We start from the raw sequence: 17,332 nt of genomic DNA on the forward strand, positions 1-17,332 counted from the left end.
ATATACTCCTCCAGCACTGTAACCAGTTTAGGATCATTTTCCTGTTGGGAAGTTGGGCACCACTAGGTGTGCCCAACTTTCAACTATCTAGCTGTTGATTTGAGGTGAAATTTAAGAATTTGGAGGTAGTCACTCTTCTTCAATATTCCATCCACAATGTACCAGTACCAGAAATGGCTCAGAGGGACTTTCCTAACTAGTGTGAATCTACAGATTTCTTTCTTAGATCTTTACTGAGTTCACTGGACTTTCCCATTGTTCTGCATATTGGTAAATCCAGTGAGTGCTGTCAAACAAATACTTTTAATGCTCATGATGAGGGTTTGTAAACTTCTAAACACAACTGTACTTCCTTCACTGACATATCGACAGCTGTTGTTATTGCTTGTGATATAATTATTATTTATGCAAGAATTTATCCCCAAAGTTAGGATCAGAATTGCCCTGAATTACTAAAGATAAACAAAACCTCTGAAATGAAACAAACAAACAAACAAAAAAGCCAGATTATAATATCAGTGTCTTTTTTTCCCAACATTACAAATAGAAGAAAGTACGGTTTACGTCATCATGTCCCCATTTTTGCATTTTATTTTACCATCTGTCATAGTACCTGTACATGTTTCACATGTATGCACATTTTCCTTTCTTTTAATTTGATTTGCTTCTTCCGGCACAGCTTTTGAAATCACACCATGCAAACAAACAGGTTCAAGGTAGGCATCGCCATCTCCCCTCATCTCTACCTCTGACATCACCTTTCTGTCGCTGCATCATTCAGTGATCGTGTTTCCTTTCACGTCTTTTCCTCCTACCTCTTAGTCACGTTTTCATTGCCTCAGTTTTTCACCGAGCCTGTTTAAGTCTTGACTGTTCTGCTATCTAAATGATTGCTATAATGATCTACTTAAGTGACTCAGCCCTGAGTACAGCAGGGGAATAGTACACGACAGGCCTGTCTTTGAAGAGATTTGCACAGTTTGAAATAGAAAGTGTTTCTTTCCTCTGTATGATGAAATTCCACTCCCACATTTTTAGTCTGCAGCTCTCGCGCTGTCAGGAGTGCCAACTAGCAGCTCAAGTCATTTATCACCATGACTCACCAGCTATTACTAAGCAAAAACAGCCAGCTCACAACCTGCTCCTCTGTGCTTCTACTCCAGCTCATAATCATTTACTTTCATAGTATGTCACTGTGTCCCACTGAGGCAACAATTACTCCAACTAAGCATGTGGCTTTATTACCTGCCAAGCAATTCAGAGATACACCCAACAGAATCCTGAAATCTGAAGCTCATACTGAGAAATTGTTTACTAAAAATTGATCACAAAAGTTGTACAAATCCACTACAAAATCTTCCACTTGCACACATTAAAAGAAGATGTCTGTGTCTGCCTGTCTTAACTGTCTTCTATCTCTTCCAAGACGAAGGACATGCAGCAGATGGTGAAGTTGGAGGAGGAGATGGACCGCAGACCTGCCACAGTGGTGTGAGCGGCTGAGACTGGGAAGACACATTCACACTTGTACACTCAAACACACAAGAAGGTGCAGAAAACACTCCACAGAAAGCCCTCTACAGTCCAGAGATGAAAACCTTCCTACATCACTTTGTGTTTTATTTATGTTCGCGCAGACACACAGCAGTCCCGGCCCTACACCTCTTCTTTTGCTCTGTTCACTCAGCCATGCATCGTGTGCTCTCCAACCACTATCTTTATACCACTGAGCCATTGGTGCTTATCACCGTTTGTCAGGGGGGATTAACCACTTATCGAGACAGGAAACGTTACCTCGGAGAACACACAGGAAAATACGTCGTCTCCTCTAGTGTATCTAAATTCTCTGTTGCCATCACATCGTATGTTCTCTTCAGCTATTAGCAGGACTTAGTACAAGCACACACACACCAAATTCCTCACACACACACACAGGCTCATGACAGGTCACATAAACAGGCTCTGTTCCCAATTTGACCATTTTTGAGAAGAAAAAAAAAGCAGTATCCAATGAACCGCTGCAGACACAGAGGGATGAAGAGTATGTATAAGATTTAATGTCATTTCACCACAAATGAATCAACTGTATGAGAAATACACTGTATGCTACACCAGTCGTGTCCTGAGCACTTTGTATCTGATAGGCTGTCAAAAAAAGTTAAAAAAGAAAAAAAAGAAAAAGAGAAGAAAAAGTAACAAAAACACGGAACATGTAGCGGTGCACTACTGTAGGCTTTCTGTTTTCAGTAAGAATGTATTTTTAAAAAAATAAAATTGTTGTATTAAGAGTGGCAACACCCACCCCCCCTTTCTCCCTCCATGTCACACAATCCTCCACCTTATCACAAAGACGTGTTATTGACTTTTTGATGACTATAAAAAAGGTTTATTGTCACGCTGAGTCAGAATACTATAAAGGGATCACAGGGAATACATGCTAATCCCTCAAATTTTTTTGTTTCACTTACTTTAATTTTAGGTACTCATGAGATGGTTTAATAGCTGTGCTTCTTTTGCACTTGGAAATTACATTTACATGTATTTTACTCGTTTCCATGAGTACAGTTTAAACTGCAATACTTTTGGTACTCTGAGTTTAAGGCCAAAACCACTACGTACACTATGCAAACAAGATAATTCCCTCATAGCTGTAACAGTAAACGGTATTCCACACATGCTATCGCCCGTTCCTCTGACTTTGGCTGGCAGGCGTCTCTTTGTCTTGTCATTATTACAGCATTGTTGAATGCTAGTGCTCCCTTTATAGATTCTTGACTGCACCTGAGCACCCTCAGCTTGTAAACCTCGCAGTTTCCTGTCCAGCTCTGGCTATAGGAGGGTGGACCGAATAACAGATTCGTAAAAGTCTCTGGTGTTCACTCCTGTCTACAGCAGGTTCCCTTCCTAACGATGTTACAGAGGTGATGTTGGAGGTGGTGGTACTGTGCCAGGATGCCTCTGCAGAGAATTAAAAGTGTGATGTGCAGTACTGTTCTAATGTAACACTAACATTGACTAAACTGACAAAAAAGTCATGTAATGATATAAAAACATTAAGGATAAAGGCACCTATGGGTATTTTGGCCTTTTTTAAAAAGTTTTTGTTTGTTTTTTTCCCTGTTTTATTCTGCTGTGTTATATGTAAAGGGTAGACGGGATATTCTTGTATATACTGGAATGTATGTAGTTTAATTTACTTTTGGACCAGTTGTGTTCTGCCATTTAAGGGCTTGGGGATTGAGTGGGTCTGCTGGGTGAGGGAAAAATGATCAACCATTGTTTTGTTTTGTTTTTTGGAGTTTGTTCTCTTTCTTTTGTTTTCCAGTCTGCCCTTATACTGCACCACACAACACGATATAAAGCTCTCACCACATATCTAGTGTAGAGTTAAATGAGTAAAAGTGCTTTTAAATTTTATTCCATCGCTTTCAAATGTGCCACTCAGTGTCTGTTAGGATGTTTAAATTATTTTATGAATGATAAAATGCCAAATTAAGGGGTTATTTATATGAAAGTATATATAAATAAATGAATATATATTATATATTAGATAATGTGTAGTTTAAGATGATTATGTTAGAAGCTTTTTTGCACTAGTTGAATGTTTCTGTTGTGTGATTTACATGTAACCTTTGGCTCTCGAGTTTGTCAAAAAAGCAGATTATTTTTGCAGAGCAACATCACTGATTTCATTTCCTCAGTTTCTACTGTATCTCCTTTATTTTCTATTTGAATTGTAGCTTGTCGACAGACATTCTGTGCGTGTTTTTGTATTTATATTGTACTGTTGAACTTATAGCAATGAAAATACTGTTGTTATCCAGCTCCTTTAATACTGTTTTATAGTATGTGTCTCAATAAATCCAGGTGTAAAATGGGACATAATTACGTGGCTCATTTGTGTTTTCCTCAGAACGTACTCTTTGTGTTTGACCTAACCTTGTTGAATTTGAGGGAAATAAAATATTTCCAATTGGGGAAAAAATATTGTTTCTGAATGTACAGTACTGCTAAAATCATGTACATTTCCTCAGAAGTGTACTTCTGTTTATCCAACGTATCCATAGTGTCATTTGTCATGTATCCGTCTGCTCTCTCCTTAACCCCCCCGCCCCCCAAAATGCCCCAGGGCAGATGGCTCACTGAGCCTGGTTCCCTTGGAGGTTTGTTCCTGTTAAAAGGGAGTTTTTCATTCCTTCTGTCACAAGGACTTTCTCATGGGGATGCTCTGGGATTGTTGGGGTTACTTTCTAATATTAAAGTCTTTACCTTACCATATTAACCACCTCGATGTGACAGTTGTTGTGAACTATATAAATACAATTTGAACTGCATTGAATTAAATAGAGTGATTAACACTGTTGCCTTGCAGCAGCAAGAAGGTTCCTGGCTCAAATGCTGGCTGAGTGAGATTAGCACGTTTTCCCTGTGTTTCCTTTATGTGCACCGATTTCCTTCAAAGCCATGCATGTTAGAATAAGTAGTGATTCTAAATTGATAGTAGATGTGAGGTAGATAATGCAGAATAGTTAATTGTGATTTGCTACTTAAAGCTACTTTGAGTAGTCTGTTAGAATAGGAAGGTATAAATATAAAGACATTACGGTTGCCTGGTTTTCAAAATATTAGCTGTAGAGTTGTCTGCCTGGGCTTGAATATAAAATAACTAAATAGCTTTTTCCTTGCAGTACCCAAAGTGTATACATAAAAGGGCATTGATTCAAATATCGATAGTGTCAATACCAACGCAGGTATTAGTTTTGGATTCATACTAGTATCGATCTTATCTTGTTTTTTGGTGGAATGAAACACCTCAAACATTCATTACGAAAAATGCCTGAACCTGTTTTTGCTAAATCAAGCCTTTTTTATTTATTATTAACACATTTAAAAACATAAATACATGAAAATCTGAAAGGTGTGTTTTGTTGTATTAACTAAAGTGGAAAGTGCAGGGATTTAGTGTCATTAATGTTCAGAATTTGGAAATTGATGTGGATTCCTCATAAGTTACGACACACTGCTCTCACCTACATAAGCTGCCTTTATAAGTTAAAAATATTATTGACGTCAGCAACGCTGGTCCTGTGTTTACCTGGTTTTTGGATTGATACCTAAATTTACAGTATTACACAGCACTAATAATATTGTGCCCAAGTTACCCAAACCTAAATAAATTTTCTCCCAACCATGCAGTCATTTGTGCAGCTCATCTGAGGAGGGCACCATAAATGTTTACATGCTGTCACACTATCACCACCACCAGCCCTGCAGTCTTTCTGCACAGTCATAGTAAAACTTTACAGAAAGAAAATAGTTTCTTTTGTTTGCTTAGCTTTTTTACAGTTTTACATGAGAAATATTGCACAAAAACAATCGAGGATAGTAGAAAACACTGCAGGCCAGAGGAAGACGTGTATCAGGGGTGTGAGGTAAGCATGTTTTGTTAGTTGGAATGCTGAAACATCCTGCTGCCAGTTTTGTAGTTAAGCTGCACCAATGATGTCACTGAAAATGTGATTCATTCAGATGCTACCATATACTCTCCCGGCTGTAATGTGGATTATTCATCTTCTCTGATTTGATAATTGTGTTCTAAAGCACACTGTAGGGCACGAGCACACCACCCACGCACTCTCCCCCCCCCCCCTCCACACACACACACACACACAAATAATAACCACTGCCGTCTCATCACATTCAACAAGTGAATTGATAAGCCAGCTCCTCTCTTGAACACAGGCGGCTCCAGTGCTGACGCTCTTTTTTATGTCATTGTAAACAAAGTATTTCCATTAGAAAAGAAGAACAAAGCGTGGTAGGCTAATTATGTTTGCGTTGCCCGGCAACTCCTCCGTAGCTTCCCTTTCACTATAAAATTAGGGTGGAGGCTTTGTTTGTCAGCAATCGTTGGGGGGAAAAGAGGTTTTCCAAACCTGCTCTACTAATAGAAAGATGAGTTTTCGTAAATAAATTTTAATAAACTTATTGGATAATAATCTTCTAATAAACATGCTAACAGCTCCCGGGAAGTCTAACGGGAAAACAGGCACCAAGATCCTCCTGGATGCGATCTCCAAGGATAAAGTCCACCTGGCCCGGTTTGTTCTGGATGCGCTGGATGGGGAAATCGTGGACTCCAAAACGGAGGGCGCACAGACTCCCCTCATCTCCTCTGTCTTGCTGCCCGATGCCCAGGCTCGGTGTAAGTTTGCAGAGCTCCTGCTGCACAGAGGCGCCAGCGTCAACTGCAGGGACGGAAACGGGCGCACAGCGCTCAGTCACGCCTGTGAGCAGGGACACCTGGACGCGGTGAAGATCCTGGTCCGAAACAGCGCGGACCCGGAGATTGTAGACTCGTGGGGAAACACAGCGCTCATGTACGCCGCGGTGGCAGGTCACGCGCACGTTGTCGAGTTTTTGGTGAGAGCTTTCAAGAGGCTGGGTCTTCAGATAGACCGACAAAACAAAGTTGGCAACTCTGCTATTGGAGTGGCAAAGTTTCTTGGCCACACTGAATGCATCTGCGCGCTCACCAACAATTCCAAAAAGGGCCGCGAGGACGGAGGCGCTCGTGGAAGTGCGCAGCTGCGACCCGGCGAGCTGGAGAAGAAGGTTGGACATTTAGCAGACAGACTGGAGGTCCTCCGAGCGTGTAATCATGCTCATTGCCTATTGGCTCCAAACTGCACCCGGCAGCCAATCCCGCGGATAAAGCGGAGCGGGTTGCCGTCCATGAACTCGATAGAGGAGTTTGAAACGGAGAACGATGGCGCCTCCTCGCCTCCACCTTATCTGGTCCTCTCTGAAGTCTCGACCCCTGCACCCCGTCCTTGTATTTCTACCAACTTTAAGCATCTGCAAAGCGAGGGAAGGCCGACCACCTCAGATGACCCCCTCCCCCCTCTAACGATGGGCTGTGAGGCTCAAAGATCCACACTGTTCTCGCCTCGGCCCAACAGAAACAGCCACAGACCCAGCGCGCCCTCCGCTCTGGGCATTTTAATGACCCCCATTCTTGCCAACAAAAGTGAGAATGAGCTGGCAACAGAACGAACCAAAATGTTAGACTTCGGTCTACACAGATTTCCCGACAGCTATTATAAGAAAAGGTGCAGTCTGCCAACCAGCATGCTCAGCCCCGCACCTCCTGAGCGCACTCTGGTCCCTTTGCGTAAATCTAGAACCGTGAGGAGGCGCGAAAGGTCTCCCGGCAAGGCTGAACCTCCACAGGCACCGACTGCCTCATCTGCAGCCGCGACTTTCTCTGTATTGAGCAACAAAATGTTGCGCCGCTTTACTTCCCCGGAGTTCGAAAAGGATGCGAAAGAGCTGGAACAGGATCCGACGGCATTTTCAATGCGGATTCCGCGATCAGAAACTTTTCCACAGGCTGTTAAAAAACATCCCCAGGTCGACAGCAAAGCCAGCATCGACAGCATCAGCTCCGTCAAGTGCGAGTTTGACTTTCATCTGAGAAAAACAAACGCTTAAAAAGCGTGTTTGCTCGCGTTACCTTAAGAACGGATTCCCACAAAGATCGTTTAGACATGACTTTCAAAACTCCGGCAATTTCCGTGAGAGTTACCAGAACGCATTCATCTTTGTTCTACTCCGCTTGGAGTGGAAACAATAAATCCATGCTACTAAAGTTTTACATTTACACCCATATTTAAAGATCCGGTGTCAGTACAAATGAATCAAACTGTTTGCGTAGTACCTCGCAGCCTTACGACTGTGCATGCTGTAGTGTCAATATATGGTTGGAACTTTGTCCGGTGTTATATGCCACTCCCTTTGGAGTAGGTGGAGTGTTCATCAAAGGTAAAGAGGTAATGTGCCATACACAATGTGTATTATTTATGTATAGCATAAGCTTGTTGTGCTGTGCGATTTTTCTGTATCTTCCAGTACACCTTAACATCAAATAAAGTCTAAACCTGATGTGTGTGCGTCTGTGTGGCATCTACCCTCGATAAGGCTTGTGGTAGTGAGTGTTACATAAAACATTTATTCACACTTTGCCCTAATTCCAAAAGGTCAATAAGCGCAGATTTTTCTCTGATCTTGTGGGTTCAAAATCATCCTTGTGTAAAGTTAGAGAAAGCTAAGTGCTGTACGGATTCCGGTGCCGGGTTCACACCCCTCTTATTTTGGCAGAGAAAGAGTGAAAATCTCATTATGAGCGTTTTGTAGCTCTCGCTCTCAAACGCACTTGGCTTCAACCTTGCACAAGTGGAGTTTGAGATAGTGAGAGAGGGAGGAGGGGGAGAGGTTTTGTCGGTGTTTCCCTCCAGACATCCATCATTTCAACCCCAACCTGCAGTCGCTTTACCACAGACATGGATACCACAGCACTGCGGGAATAACTGACACTGTATGCCGCGATCATTTTTAACTTAAGAGACTTTTTTTTCCTTTTCAAAGAAAAAAAAAAGGGATCTTCGTGACGTTAATAACGCGCAGAGGCTGTCGCTGGGTTAAAGCCCGTCAACCTTGAAAGGAGAGGTCGGTTTGGATAGCCAGAACTCCTCGGTGCCGGGCAGCTTTTGCGGCGCAAACCGGATCTCACGCCCAACCTGGAGACTTTTTTTTCTTTCCTGCAGCATTCACGATGATTTGAGCGTGACTTCTTGGCGCTGGGAAGAGGCAATCCTCCTCTCTTTCTCTCTCCCCACCCCCATTTCTCTCTCTCTTTCTGTCATTTTCTCTCTCCCTCCCCTCACTGCCTTCCTTTCTCTCTTTTCTTTTCGCGGGTTCAGCACCGGCTGCCCAGTCACTTAGCCCCCGCTCTTTTTCCTGCTCCGGGGAAGCTGGTAGCGATGGGACGTCTCGGTTTCAGCACCACGGAGAGCGCCCGACTTTTGCTGTTCACTGTGTTTGGTAAGAAAGTGTGTGTGAAGCTGTCGTGACTCCTTACTGCAGTGTGTGTAAGTGTATGGGCGTGCACGTGCACTGCTTGTGTCTGGCCACTACTGGCTCCGTGTGCGCGCGTGTTCTTACATTTCCATGAGTTGGCGTATTTCACCCATTATTTATCTCCTCATTTGGGTGGGAAAAAAAGAGCTTCAAATGTAACCGGAGTTGTAGTTTTGTCACTTCCTGAGGCTGTTCTTACTGCAGTCCGTGATGTGCTGTTGCTCCCCTGATACTGCAGACTTCACTCTCGGTTTTTTAACCCGTTTTTGACTTTGTCACCAGAAACCGAGGTGATCTAAAAGATGCCAGGTGGCTTCAGCTTAAACTCCGGTCGTTTACGACGCAGATTCTGCTGATTCTGCATGTTTTCAGGGGTGGCCCAAATGTGTGCGTGAGTGTGTCTGCGAGCCATTTGTCACCAGGCTCACCACCTCTGTTCTTGTCGTCAGGTGTGCTGGCGCTGTCCGTGGTGCTGGCTGAGCAGGAAGGTGAAAACCTGTCCGGTCTCTCCAACAACCCAGACAAAGCCATCTTCGCGGTTCGAGAGAACGGCACGACATGTCTCATGGTGGAGTTCGCTGTAAAATTCCTCGTGCCATATGACGTGCTTGCACTCAACGGGATAGACGTAAGGAATCCCCACTGAATTTTAATACAACGCATGCTTCAGGAATGAAAGAAACCCGCTTAAAATTAAACGTTTTGGTTTGTGCGTAAAACGGATCGAAACATCGGAAACGGGATTTTTAAGATGTAAAATATTTACATTGTATTCAATGTGATTTCTTTAAACTCCTGTTAAGAAGAAAGAGTTACTTTAAATAAATTTAGGCCTACAATAAATTTAAAATATGCGTTTGTGACCCACGGCTGTGCGCAAAATGCTGACCTCTCTTACGAGTCCAGTTATAAAGAACGGATAACAGCAAACTTTTCGAAACATTTAAAAGAGATTAAAATGAATTTTTAAAAAAATTCAGAATCATGCAGTTGTATTATATACCACTACAGTGCAATCTGGCGCACAGATAATGCTTTCTTTCATTGGAAACTCAGTCCGCTGTTTGCCACCTTGACGCTTGCTGAATGTTTTTGCAGCTGATCACCGAGCAGGCGTCGTTCACTCTCCCCCGTAGCGCAGAAATCGAGGGGAAATGTGGGAGCACCGAGTCAGAGATCCACATAACCTGGAAGAACAACGCCTACATCCTCCGCATCTACTTTTCCAAGGCGAGTAAACGAAAATAATGTATCTACACTACATGAAATGTAACCAAGATATCCCCATAAGTCTTAAGAAAATGCGTGCATTCACAAATTGGCTGCCAATTACATTATTTTGACACGCGGAAACAGCGCGTATAGCCTGTGTAAAATGAGTGCAAATCCCGTGATTTAAATATAATTAAATCTACTGGTTCTGGCTTAAAAGAAACGTACCCAGTAAATTTACCAAATGTATTAGAATTTGGTAATTTCCCAAAGATTTCAACACAAAAGTCTTTTAAAAAATCGAGTAACTCAGTTTTTCGCGAGCGCAGGCCAAATCACCTTCCCCGTCGTTTGACGCATGTGTGCGTGAGTGTTTATGTCTCCCCGTGTGTTGCAGGAATTCCGTGACAAGGGCATCGAGGTGTGGAAGATTAGCAAGGTTCAGTTCGTCTACGACACCTCGGAGACATCGCATTTCATCAACGCATACAACCGTGAGTCTCAGACTCAGCAATTTCCATCGCGCAACTTCCCCTCATTCATTTCCCAGCAGCATTAAGCTGGAATTAGAGGCTGATTCGTGGAGGAATGTAGGAGTTTCGCCCACCAACATCAATTAAGAGTTTTAGCAAAATTAATTTAGATTTTGAATTATTTTTTTATTTTATTCACCCTGTGACTTTTAGCTGAGATTACACATTTTTATTTTTGAAACAACTGAGTGAGAAAAAAACGGATGAATAAATCGGACCTCTTCCAAAAAACAATTAATCCCCAATAGACTTTGTTCGTTACTCATTACATTTTATTTTGGAGAATTTCAACAGGAGCCAGTTATATTATACTTTGAATGTTTCAAGTTATTAACTTGGACATCCTTTCTACATTAAACCAAAGGTCAGTTACATACACAAGCACCTTAGTGTTGGTTGCATCATAATGTCCTCCTTCACATTCCACTCACAACCCGCCGCCCCCCCCCCCCCCCTTTTCATTTCTCTCCAGCTGGGAAGCACACAGCCAGCACCCACCGGCTGTCAGCCCTGGTGACCCCTGCCGGGCGCTCCTATGTGTGCACGGCACAGCAGACCCTCACTCTTATCTCAAGTGACCACCAGAAGGGCATCACCGTTTCCATGTATGACATCCAGATCCAGCCCTTTGACATCGCGTCTGACTTCATGTTCAGTGAACGTAAGAGCACAACAGAAGACCCCTTTGACGAAAAACTGCCCGATTGCTGCCACACACACCGTCATGTTTTTCTGGTCACACATTTCGTGGAACAACAGAGATGATGATGATGATAATGAGAAATCCTGGGGGTTCAGAGTGCTACAGCTGTACGTCTCTCTTGCTGACTCGCAAACAGAGCTCTCTGGGGGGTGTTATTGCTGCAGTATGAGGGCTGCAGAGAAGACGCCAGGGTGAAAAAGAGGAGGTGGGGACACAAGAGATGCAGAGAGGGGGAGAGAGAGAAAAAGGGGGGTGGGGGGTGGGTCATTAGGAGTTTATGAGTGCACTCATATCCTTGCCCTGAATGCAGCTTTTATAGACGTACTCACCTCTCTGTCCCATCACCTTGTAAGAATCATTTGTCCCTTAGCTGCTGTAAACTAGGCTGTGCAATGCTTCACTGCCTTTCTCCTAGTGTGTATAACTGCTGTCCACAGGGAGAAGCACCTTCAACTTTAAGCCCCATATACATACTGTACATCCAATGATGGCTTAGGTGTCCTATCCCACTCCCACAAACACCAGTGTACGAAACTATAAAATACACAAAAGAGAAAAAAAAAGTCTAACTAAAAGAGATATGACTTATTGCTGAGATCATCACAACAATTGTGCAAAAAAAAAGAACAACAACAAAAAACAAAATGGTTAATTTTGTTGAAATATTAGAATTCTACCTTGCGTTGCACATAAGTAGAACAAACCTGATGAACACAGCCAGGCATTGAACCAGCAACCTTCCAATAAATAGATGGCCTGCTCTACCTTCTGAGCTACAGCCACCCCGAGAAAAAAAATCCAGAGAACAGAGATGCTTGACTAAACTTGTGAGATGCCACGTGTATGTCTCCTTCATGTCAACAACTAGATGTTTCAAGAACATCCAAAGTTATCTAAGTGACGACAGAAAATCAAACAGCTCTGAGTCACCTCTAAGCAAAAATGCTAATATGTTGACTGGTTCAAGTCTCAGTCTTTTCTGGTAATTTAATCTTTCCAGACAATAAACTCAGTTCACCAAGAAAACAATCATCTGATTAGACTGGATTCAATTTATTGTCATTGAAAAGTACATAACTCACACAACTAAATGAAGTTCAGCCTTAAATCTGAATAGAATAAAAGAATACCCTGATATTATGTATAACAATATAGTTCAGGTATAAAAAAAATATCATCCAGCATGCATACAAATAAGTTCTGAAATAATCTACACACCATCTTTGCCCTTTGTAAGTCACGTTCGATCACCTTCTCATACTGACTCGGTGTATCATTCTACTTTCTGCAGCCTACAAATGCATCACAGACCAGCGGGAGCGCCTGGAGGAGACCCTCCCCCTTATCTTGGGCCTCATTCTGGGCCTAATAATCGTCATCATACTCACAATCTACCACTTTCACCTCAAGCTGACAGCGGCTCAGCCCCAGCTCCCCAGAGATCGCTCCATGTACAAGAACATGTAGTGAACCGGCACAGCAGCGGCTCCCCTCGGCTCTCTCCGAAGCTAACCTGATGACAGACTTTGTCTCCTTGTTGTTCCAGGCCTCTAATACCACAGAGAATCGTGACCCCCGCACTGGGCTGAATCCTCGATTGATAAATGTGTAGCATGTACTGCCCACAAGAACTTTTGAAAAGCTGAAACATAAATTAATGGGACAGTTTGGGGAGGGGGGAGCTGTCATGGATTTAGTTGGGAGTGTAAACCCACCAAAAAAACAATAATTTCACCGGCTACTGAATTAAATCTTGGTCTAGAGTCTGCTTAGCGTTTTAATTAAAATAAGAAAAAAAAGTAAAGCTTTTATGAAAATAACAAATTTTATTCAGACCTCTCTAAGTTATAGTATGTTTGTTTTTTAAATTCATCGCGTCACTGGATCATAGTTGGTCACTTCTGCCTAATCTTATTCAACTTGTCTTTGAAAGAAATGTCTGAAACTTCTGCTTCTGCTGTCTTTCCACCTTCTTCTCTCTTTCTCTTTCCAGAATGGCTGATAAATTATTTCCGTTCTCTCCTGTTGGTTCTGTATAAGCTTACCTTCATATATTTTTTTTTAGCCAATCCTCTTATTATTACATTTTGAATGCAACCATAGTGTTGACAGTCTTGTAGTGTGCAGTACAGTGGCATTCAAAGTTTTTGCTTTGACTTCAGCAAATCTGATCTCCGCACCGACGTACAGAACATATCAAGAGGCAGAAAGAAATGCATCCATCTGACACAAACTATGTATTAAACAGCGAGGAATTTCACTGAATGATGAGATGTGTGTTTATGAAAATGAGGTTACTAAAGGGAAAAAAAACTATATAAATATATGTAAATTATTTTCAGAATCAAATTCTATGCATAAACTTCTGCTGATGCAATCCTGTGCCGTACTCTTCTGTTTCGTTCTAAATAAACTGCTGGACTCACGTCTACTCCTTTGTCAAACTACTTCCACTATTATCTACTACAGCGTTAAAAGCACAAAGTCTCATTCTTTCAGCTCTAATGAAAAAATAAATCACTATTTTATTTCCTATCTTTTGGTGAATAAGACAAATAAAGGATGAATGAAATAAGGTGACTGAGAAAAATTGACTGATGCACCCGTCTGAGGAGACGCTGCTGGGATGAGGTATTGATTTTGACACTGGGCCTTGTTTAATTGAAAATAAATAGGACATTTGTGTCTTCTACACCGATTTGTTTCGGCAGCATGGATGTTATACATCATCCTGAGTTGTAACTCATCAAAGTAGATGTCCTCTCAATCAGACTAACTACTGGAAACTTAAATTCTCAAATTTATTAAAAGTATAAAGCTGTGTGTCAGCTTAATTTCACTCAAAAATGTTATTAACTTAAAAATTTGTGAGCTCCTTTGACATTTGAAATGTATTGTTTTAACTTACTGAACTTTCAAAGTCAATTTTCACACCACAAACACACACACATGTGTATATATATGTATATATTAGGGGTGCAACGATACTCGTATCGATATTGAACCGTTCGATACAGTGCTTTCGGTTCGGTATGCATATGTATCGAACAATACAACATTTTTAATTTATCTTATCAACTTTCCTTCTGACGATGCTGTCTGTGTTGAGCGCTCAGTGGATCTGCGCTCGACAGTGCAGCCTAGGCGGAGTAGTTGAACACAGATTCACTGAGCGCAGAAGCTAGGCTAGTTGCAACATGGGAAATTGAACCTCCCCCACCCTCATTCAGATCTGGCGTTTGGAACTATTTTGGTTTTCATGTGACGTATGACCCTGAAGGTAAGCACTCATGGACAAAAGTAAAACAGTATGTTGGATGTACCAGCAATGCTCAATTGGTGGGAACTAGTGTGTTAGCGCAGTTAGCTCGTTAATGTGTTGACGTCTTCCAGCCCCACTCATGAGGCGATCCGCGGTAGCTCGTTAACGGAGATTTGCCGTGTTGTGACGTTAACGTCATTCCAGATTTACGCTGACAGCACTAGTGGGAACACAACGAATATGACTGCACATTTATGCCGACATCATCCTAGTGCAAAGACAAGTGGAAGCAGACAAAAACAAGCACGCATGCTACAAACTTTACCCGAGTCATTTAGACAGCCGTTAGCACATGATTCTCCTTATGGGGACCTGATATGTTTAATATGCTGCTGAGAATATAGCCCAGAAGAAGCGTATAGTATAGCTTTTATTTTGGAAAGAGACATTTCTCCATAATAAACTCTCTTTTCCAAAGATGAGTGATTCCTCAATCAGATACATGGCTCGCAAAATCGCTAGCCCGACGTCCTGGGGCTTTTTTCCAGTCGGGCTACCAAAATCTATCTCTGCCCTGCCCGTCGGGCTATCGTAGGAAGGAAAAATATATGTCAATGGTTTTGCATTCTTTCGGAAATGTAGCTGGGTAATTATGTCATTGGCATCGGTGAGCCACTGTCAATATGTGACATACTGAAATCGCGTTTGAATTTGCGCTTGTTTTTTGCTTTCACTTTGCAATCGCATGAACTGTGTATAGAGAGCGACAGTACTGATTGGTGAGTGATGATAATTTGCGCACCAATTCCTCTGACTAGCAATCGTTAGCTTACTATGCAAACATGACAAGTGAAATCTCCCTCAGCTTAAACATGTGAGAGGTTGATCGCGCAGAGAATCGCTGAGCGTTATGTGAGTGCGTGTGTAAAAGCAGCAGGATATATATTTTAGTTTTGCTGAGCCAAATAAGACAGGTCAGGGTGAAGAAGTGACAAAACGGAAAAGTTATGACAAATCAGACTATAAGGCAAAAAGAAAGAGCAGCTTTATGGTTTCATGGACAAAAGAATTTCTGTGGCTGCAATATGACGAGCTAAATAACCAGGGCTGCACATAAGTGGTCCGCAGGTGCGCATTCGCTGTCAAAATAAAAACCCGCACAAGATAAGAAGTTGCAACGAGTGTTTGCGTACATAAGATTTTCAGGAGGTGGACAGACATTTGTTTAGAACTCTTAAAGATGTCGAAGAAGCTCCTTTAAGCAATTACTTTGGTGTTCCTCCACCTCCAAAGAAATGTCAGAAGGAGTCCGAACCACAAAAGAAACGCATATTCTCGGAAAAGTGGTTGCAGGAGGTGAGCTGGCTTCAAACAAATGATGAACGCACAGAGATGTGGTGCAGAATGTGCCGTGAAAATTTAATAAATGACAAATTAATAAAAAGGCATGAACATTTTTTTTTGTATCGAAAAAATATCGAACCGTGACACCAAAGTATCGAACCGAACCGAACCGTGAATTTTGTGTATCGTTGCACCCCTAGTATATATATATATATAATGCCAAAATACAATTATTGTTGTTATCTGTGAATTTATAAATTGTTGGTTTTACAAAAATGAAGAAAAAAACAGTAAAGTATATTAACATTTTTGATGGAGATGCCATTGTTTGAATGGTATACTGGAGTCCAGCTCAAATTTGGGTATAAAATATGAATTTTGTTTGTTATTTGCCTAATAAATAATAAAAAAAAATCAAAAGTTTTTGATTAGGAAAATATGTTGTTGTTTTCTTTGTTTTTATGATAGGTTGTCAAATAATTTTGTTAAGCACTGTAGATTTAATTGATAATCAAAGTGATCTTGAGCAATAGCAGGAAGATCTTTCAAAGGTTTTCTTTGGGCTTTTGCTGCTTTTTTAATCCCATTCAGTCCAGTCCTTGTACCTGACTGCTACTGGCAATAGCTTCATTTTCATTCAGTGCAGTAAAAGCAATACCTGAATAAAAAACACACAGTGGAACAATATCAGTCATGGACTGGCCTCTCTAGAGAACTGCACCCTGACATTACTGAAGCAGTGTGGGGTCATCCTGAGAGAACAGAACAAAAGAAACCTGGAGAACTATTGTTAAAGACTGCTGAAAGACAGCAAAAGAAAGCTCATTTATATTTTCATTTCAATATTTCTAATTTTTCAAGGAAAATATAAAGAAGCCAGGTGTAGCTCAAGACATCTGTTACATTGTTTTACTTATCTTCATGTTAGAATAACTTACTCATTAGAAAAAAGTAAGTTGACACATATTGTAACAAATAGCAATCGAAGCATATACTTTTAATTAAAAAAATCATAGATGTTTGGATGTATTTATTTATGCATTTATTAAAACATTAACCTTAAATCCCCCGTAGGCCTACAAAGAGGTGCCATGATTGTGCGGCTACGTTAAGTGTTAGCATTAGCAACCTGAGCTTAACATACTGTACAAAAGAGCATCACATAGACAGAAAATTTACCCTGTTTAACCTCGAATAAGCTTTTTAAATTCAACCACTACATGACGGGTAACACAAAGCAGGATATCTGTGCTTGTTAACACAGATAGGGATGCCCTACTTTGACATACATATTTTCAATTAGCTTTTGACGCTTCTAAAAAGTTAGCATCCGGCCTTCATTCTGCTACAAAGCTACAT

The 17,332-nt window shown here is 41.5% G+C and overlaps 3 protein-coding genes across 5 annotated transcripts in view; all 3 read left to right on the plus strand.

The window, feature by feature from the left end:
• plcb4b (phospholipase C, beta 4b) overlaps positions 1-3,885 on the plus strand; it is a 74,744-nt gene extending 70,859 nt beyond the window's left edge. For 2 of the 3 annotated variants that reach the window (XM_087851921.1, XM_087851922.1), the window contains exons 39-40: positions 680-716; positions 1,427-3,885. In XM_087851921.1, the coding sequence (XP_087708047.1) occupies positions 680-716; positions 1,427-1,503 (114 nt within the window). In that variant the 3' untranslated portion in view covers positions 1,504-3,885. The remainder of the gene's footprint in view (positions 1-679; positions 717-1,426) is intronic. The other variant, XM_087851923.1, reaches the window with a different exon arrangement.
• A 2,085-nt stretch (positions 3,886-5,970) lies between these two features.
• On the plus strand, positions 5,971-7,932 carry ankrd63 (ankyrin repeat domain 63). Its single transcript, XM_087852288.1, has one exon. It carries the CDS (start codon positions 6,013-6,015, stop codon positions 7,492-7,494), a length of 1,482 nt encoding a protein of 493 aa, XP_087708414.1. The 5' UTR covers positions 5,971-6,012; the 3' UTR covers positions 7,495-7,932.
• Positions 7,933-8,303: 371 nt separating this feature from the next.
• On the plus strand, positions 8,304-13,798 carry lamp5 (lysosome associated membrane protein 5). The gene is made up of 6 exons (XM_006793014.3): positions 8,304-8,883; positions 9,369-9,547; positions 10,018-10,149; positions 10,529-10,625; positions 11,137-11,325; positions 12,659-13,798. Exons 1-6 carry the CDS (start codon positions 8,823-8,825, stop codon positions 12,832-12,834), a joined length of 834 nt encoding a protein of 277 aa, XP_006793077.1. The 5' UTR covers positions 8,304-8,822; the 3' UTR covers positions 12,835-13,798.
• The last annotated feature ends 3,534 nt before the right edge of the window (positions 13,799-17,332 follow it).

The sequence above is a fragment of the Neolamprologus brichardi genome, chromosome 15 (assembly GCF_056152115.1).
Source record: "Neolamprologus brichardi isolate AB-2024 chromosome 15, ASM5615211v1, whole genome shotgun sequence".
NCBI lineage: Eukaryota > Metazoa > Chordata > Actinopteri > Cichliformes > Cichlidae > Neolamprologus > Neolamprologus brichardi.

What these genes read in the sequence shown, in the direction of transcription:
- lamp5 (XM_006793014.3), top strand. Translation starts at nt 8,823, where the DNA reads ATGGGACGTCTCGGTTTCAGCACCACGGAGAGCGCCCGACTTTTGCTG. An exon ending in TTTGCTGTTCACTGTGTTTG is followed by an intron (nt 8,884 to 9,368) that starts GTAAGAAAGTGT and finishes TCTTGTCGTCAG; the next exon opens with GTGTGCTGGCGCTGTCCGTG. An exon ending in TCCGCATCTACTTTTCCAAG is followed by an intron (nt 10,150 to 10,528) that starts GCGAGTAAACGA and finishes CGTGTGTTGCAG; the next exon opens with GAATTCCGTGACAAGGGCAT.
- ankrd63 (XM_087852288.1), top strand. Translation starts at nt 6,013, where the DNA reads ATGCTAACAGCTCCCGGGAAGTCTAACGGGAAAACAGGCACCAAGATC.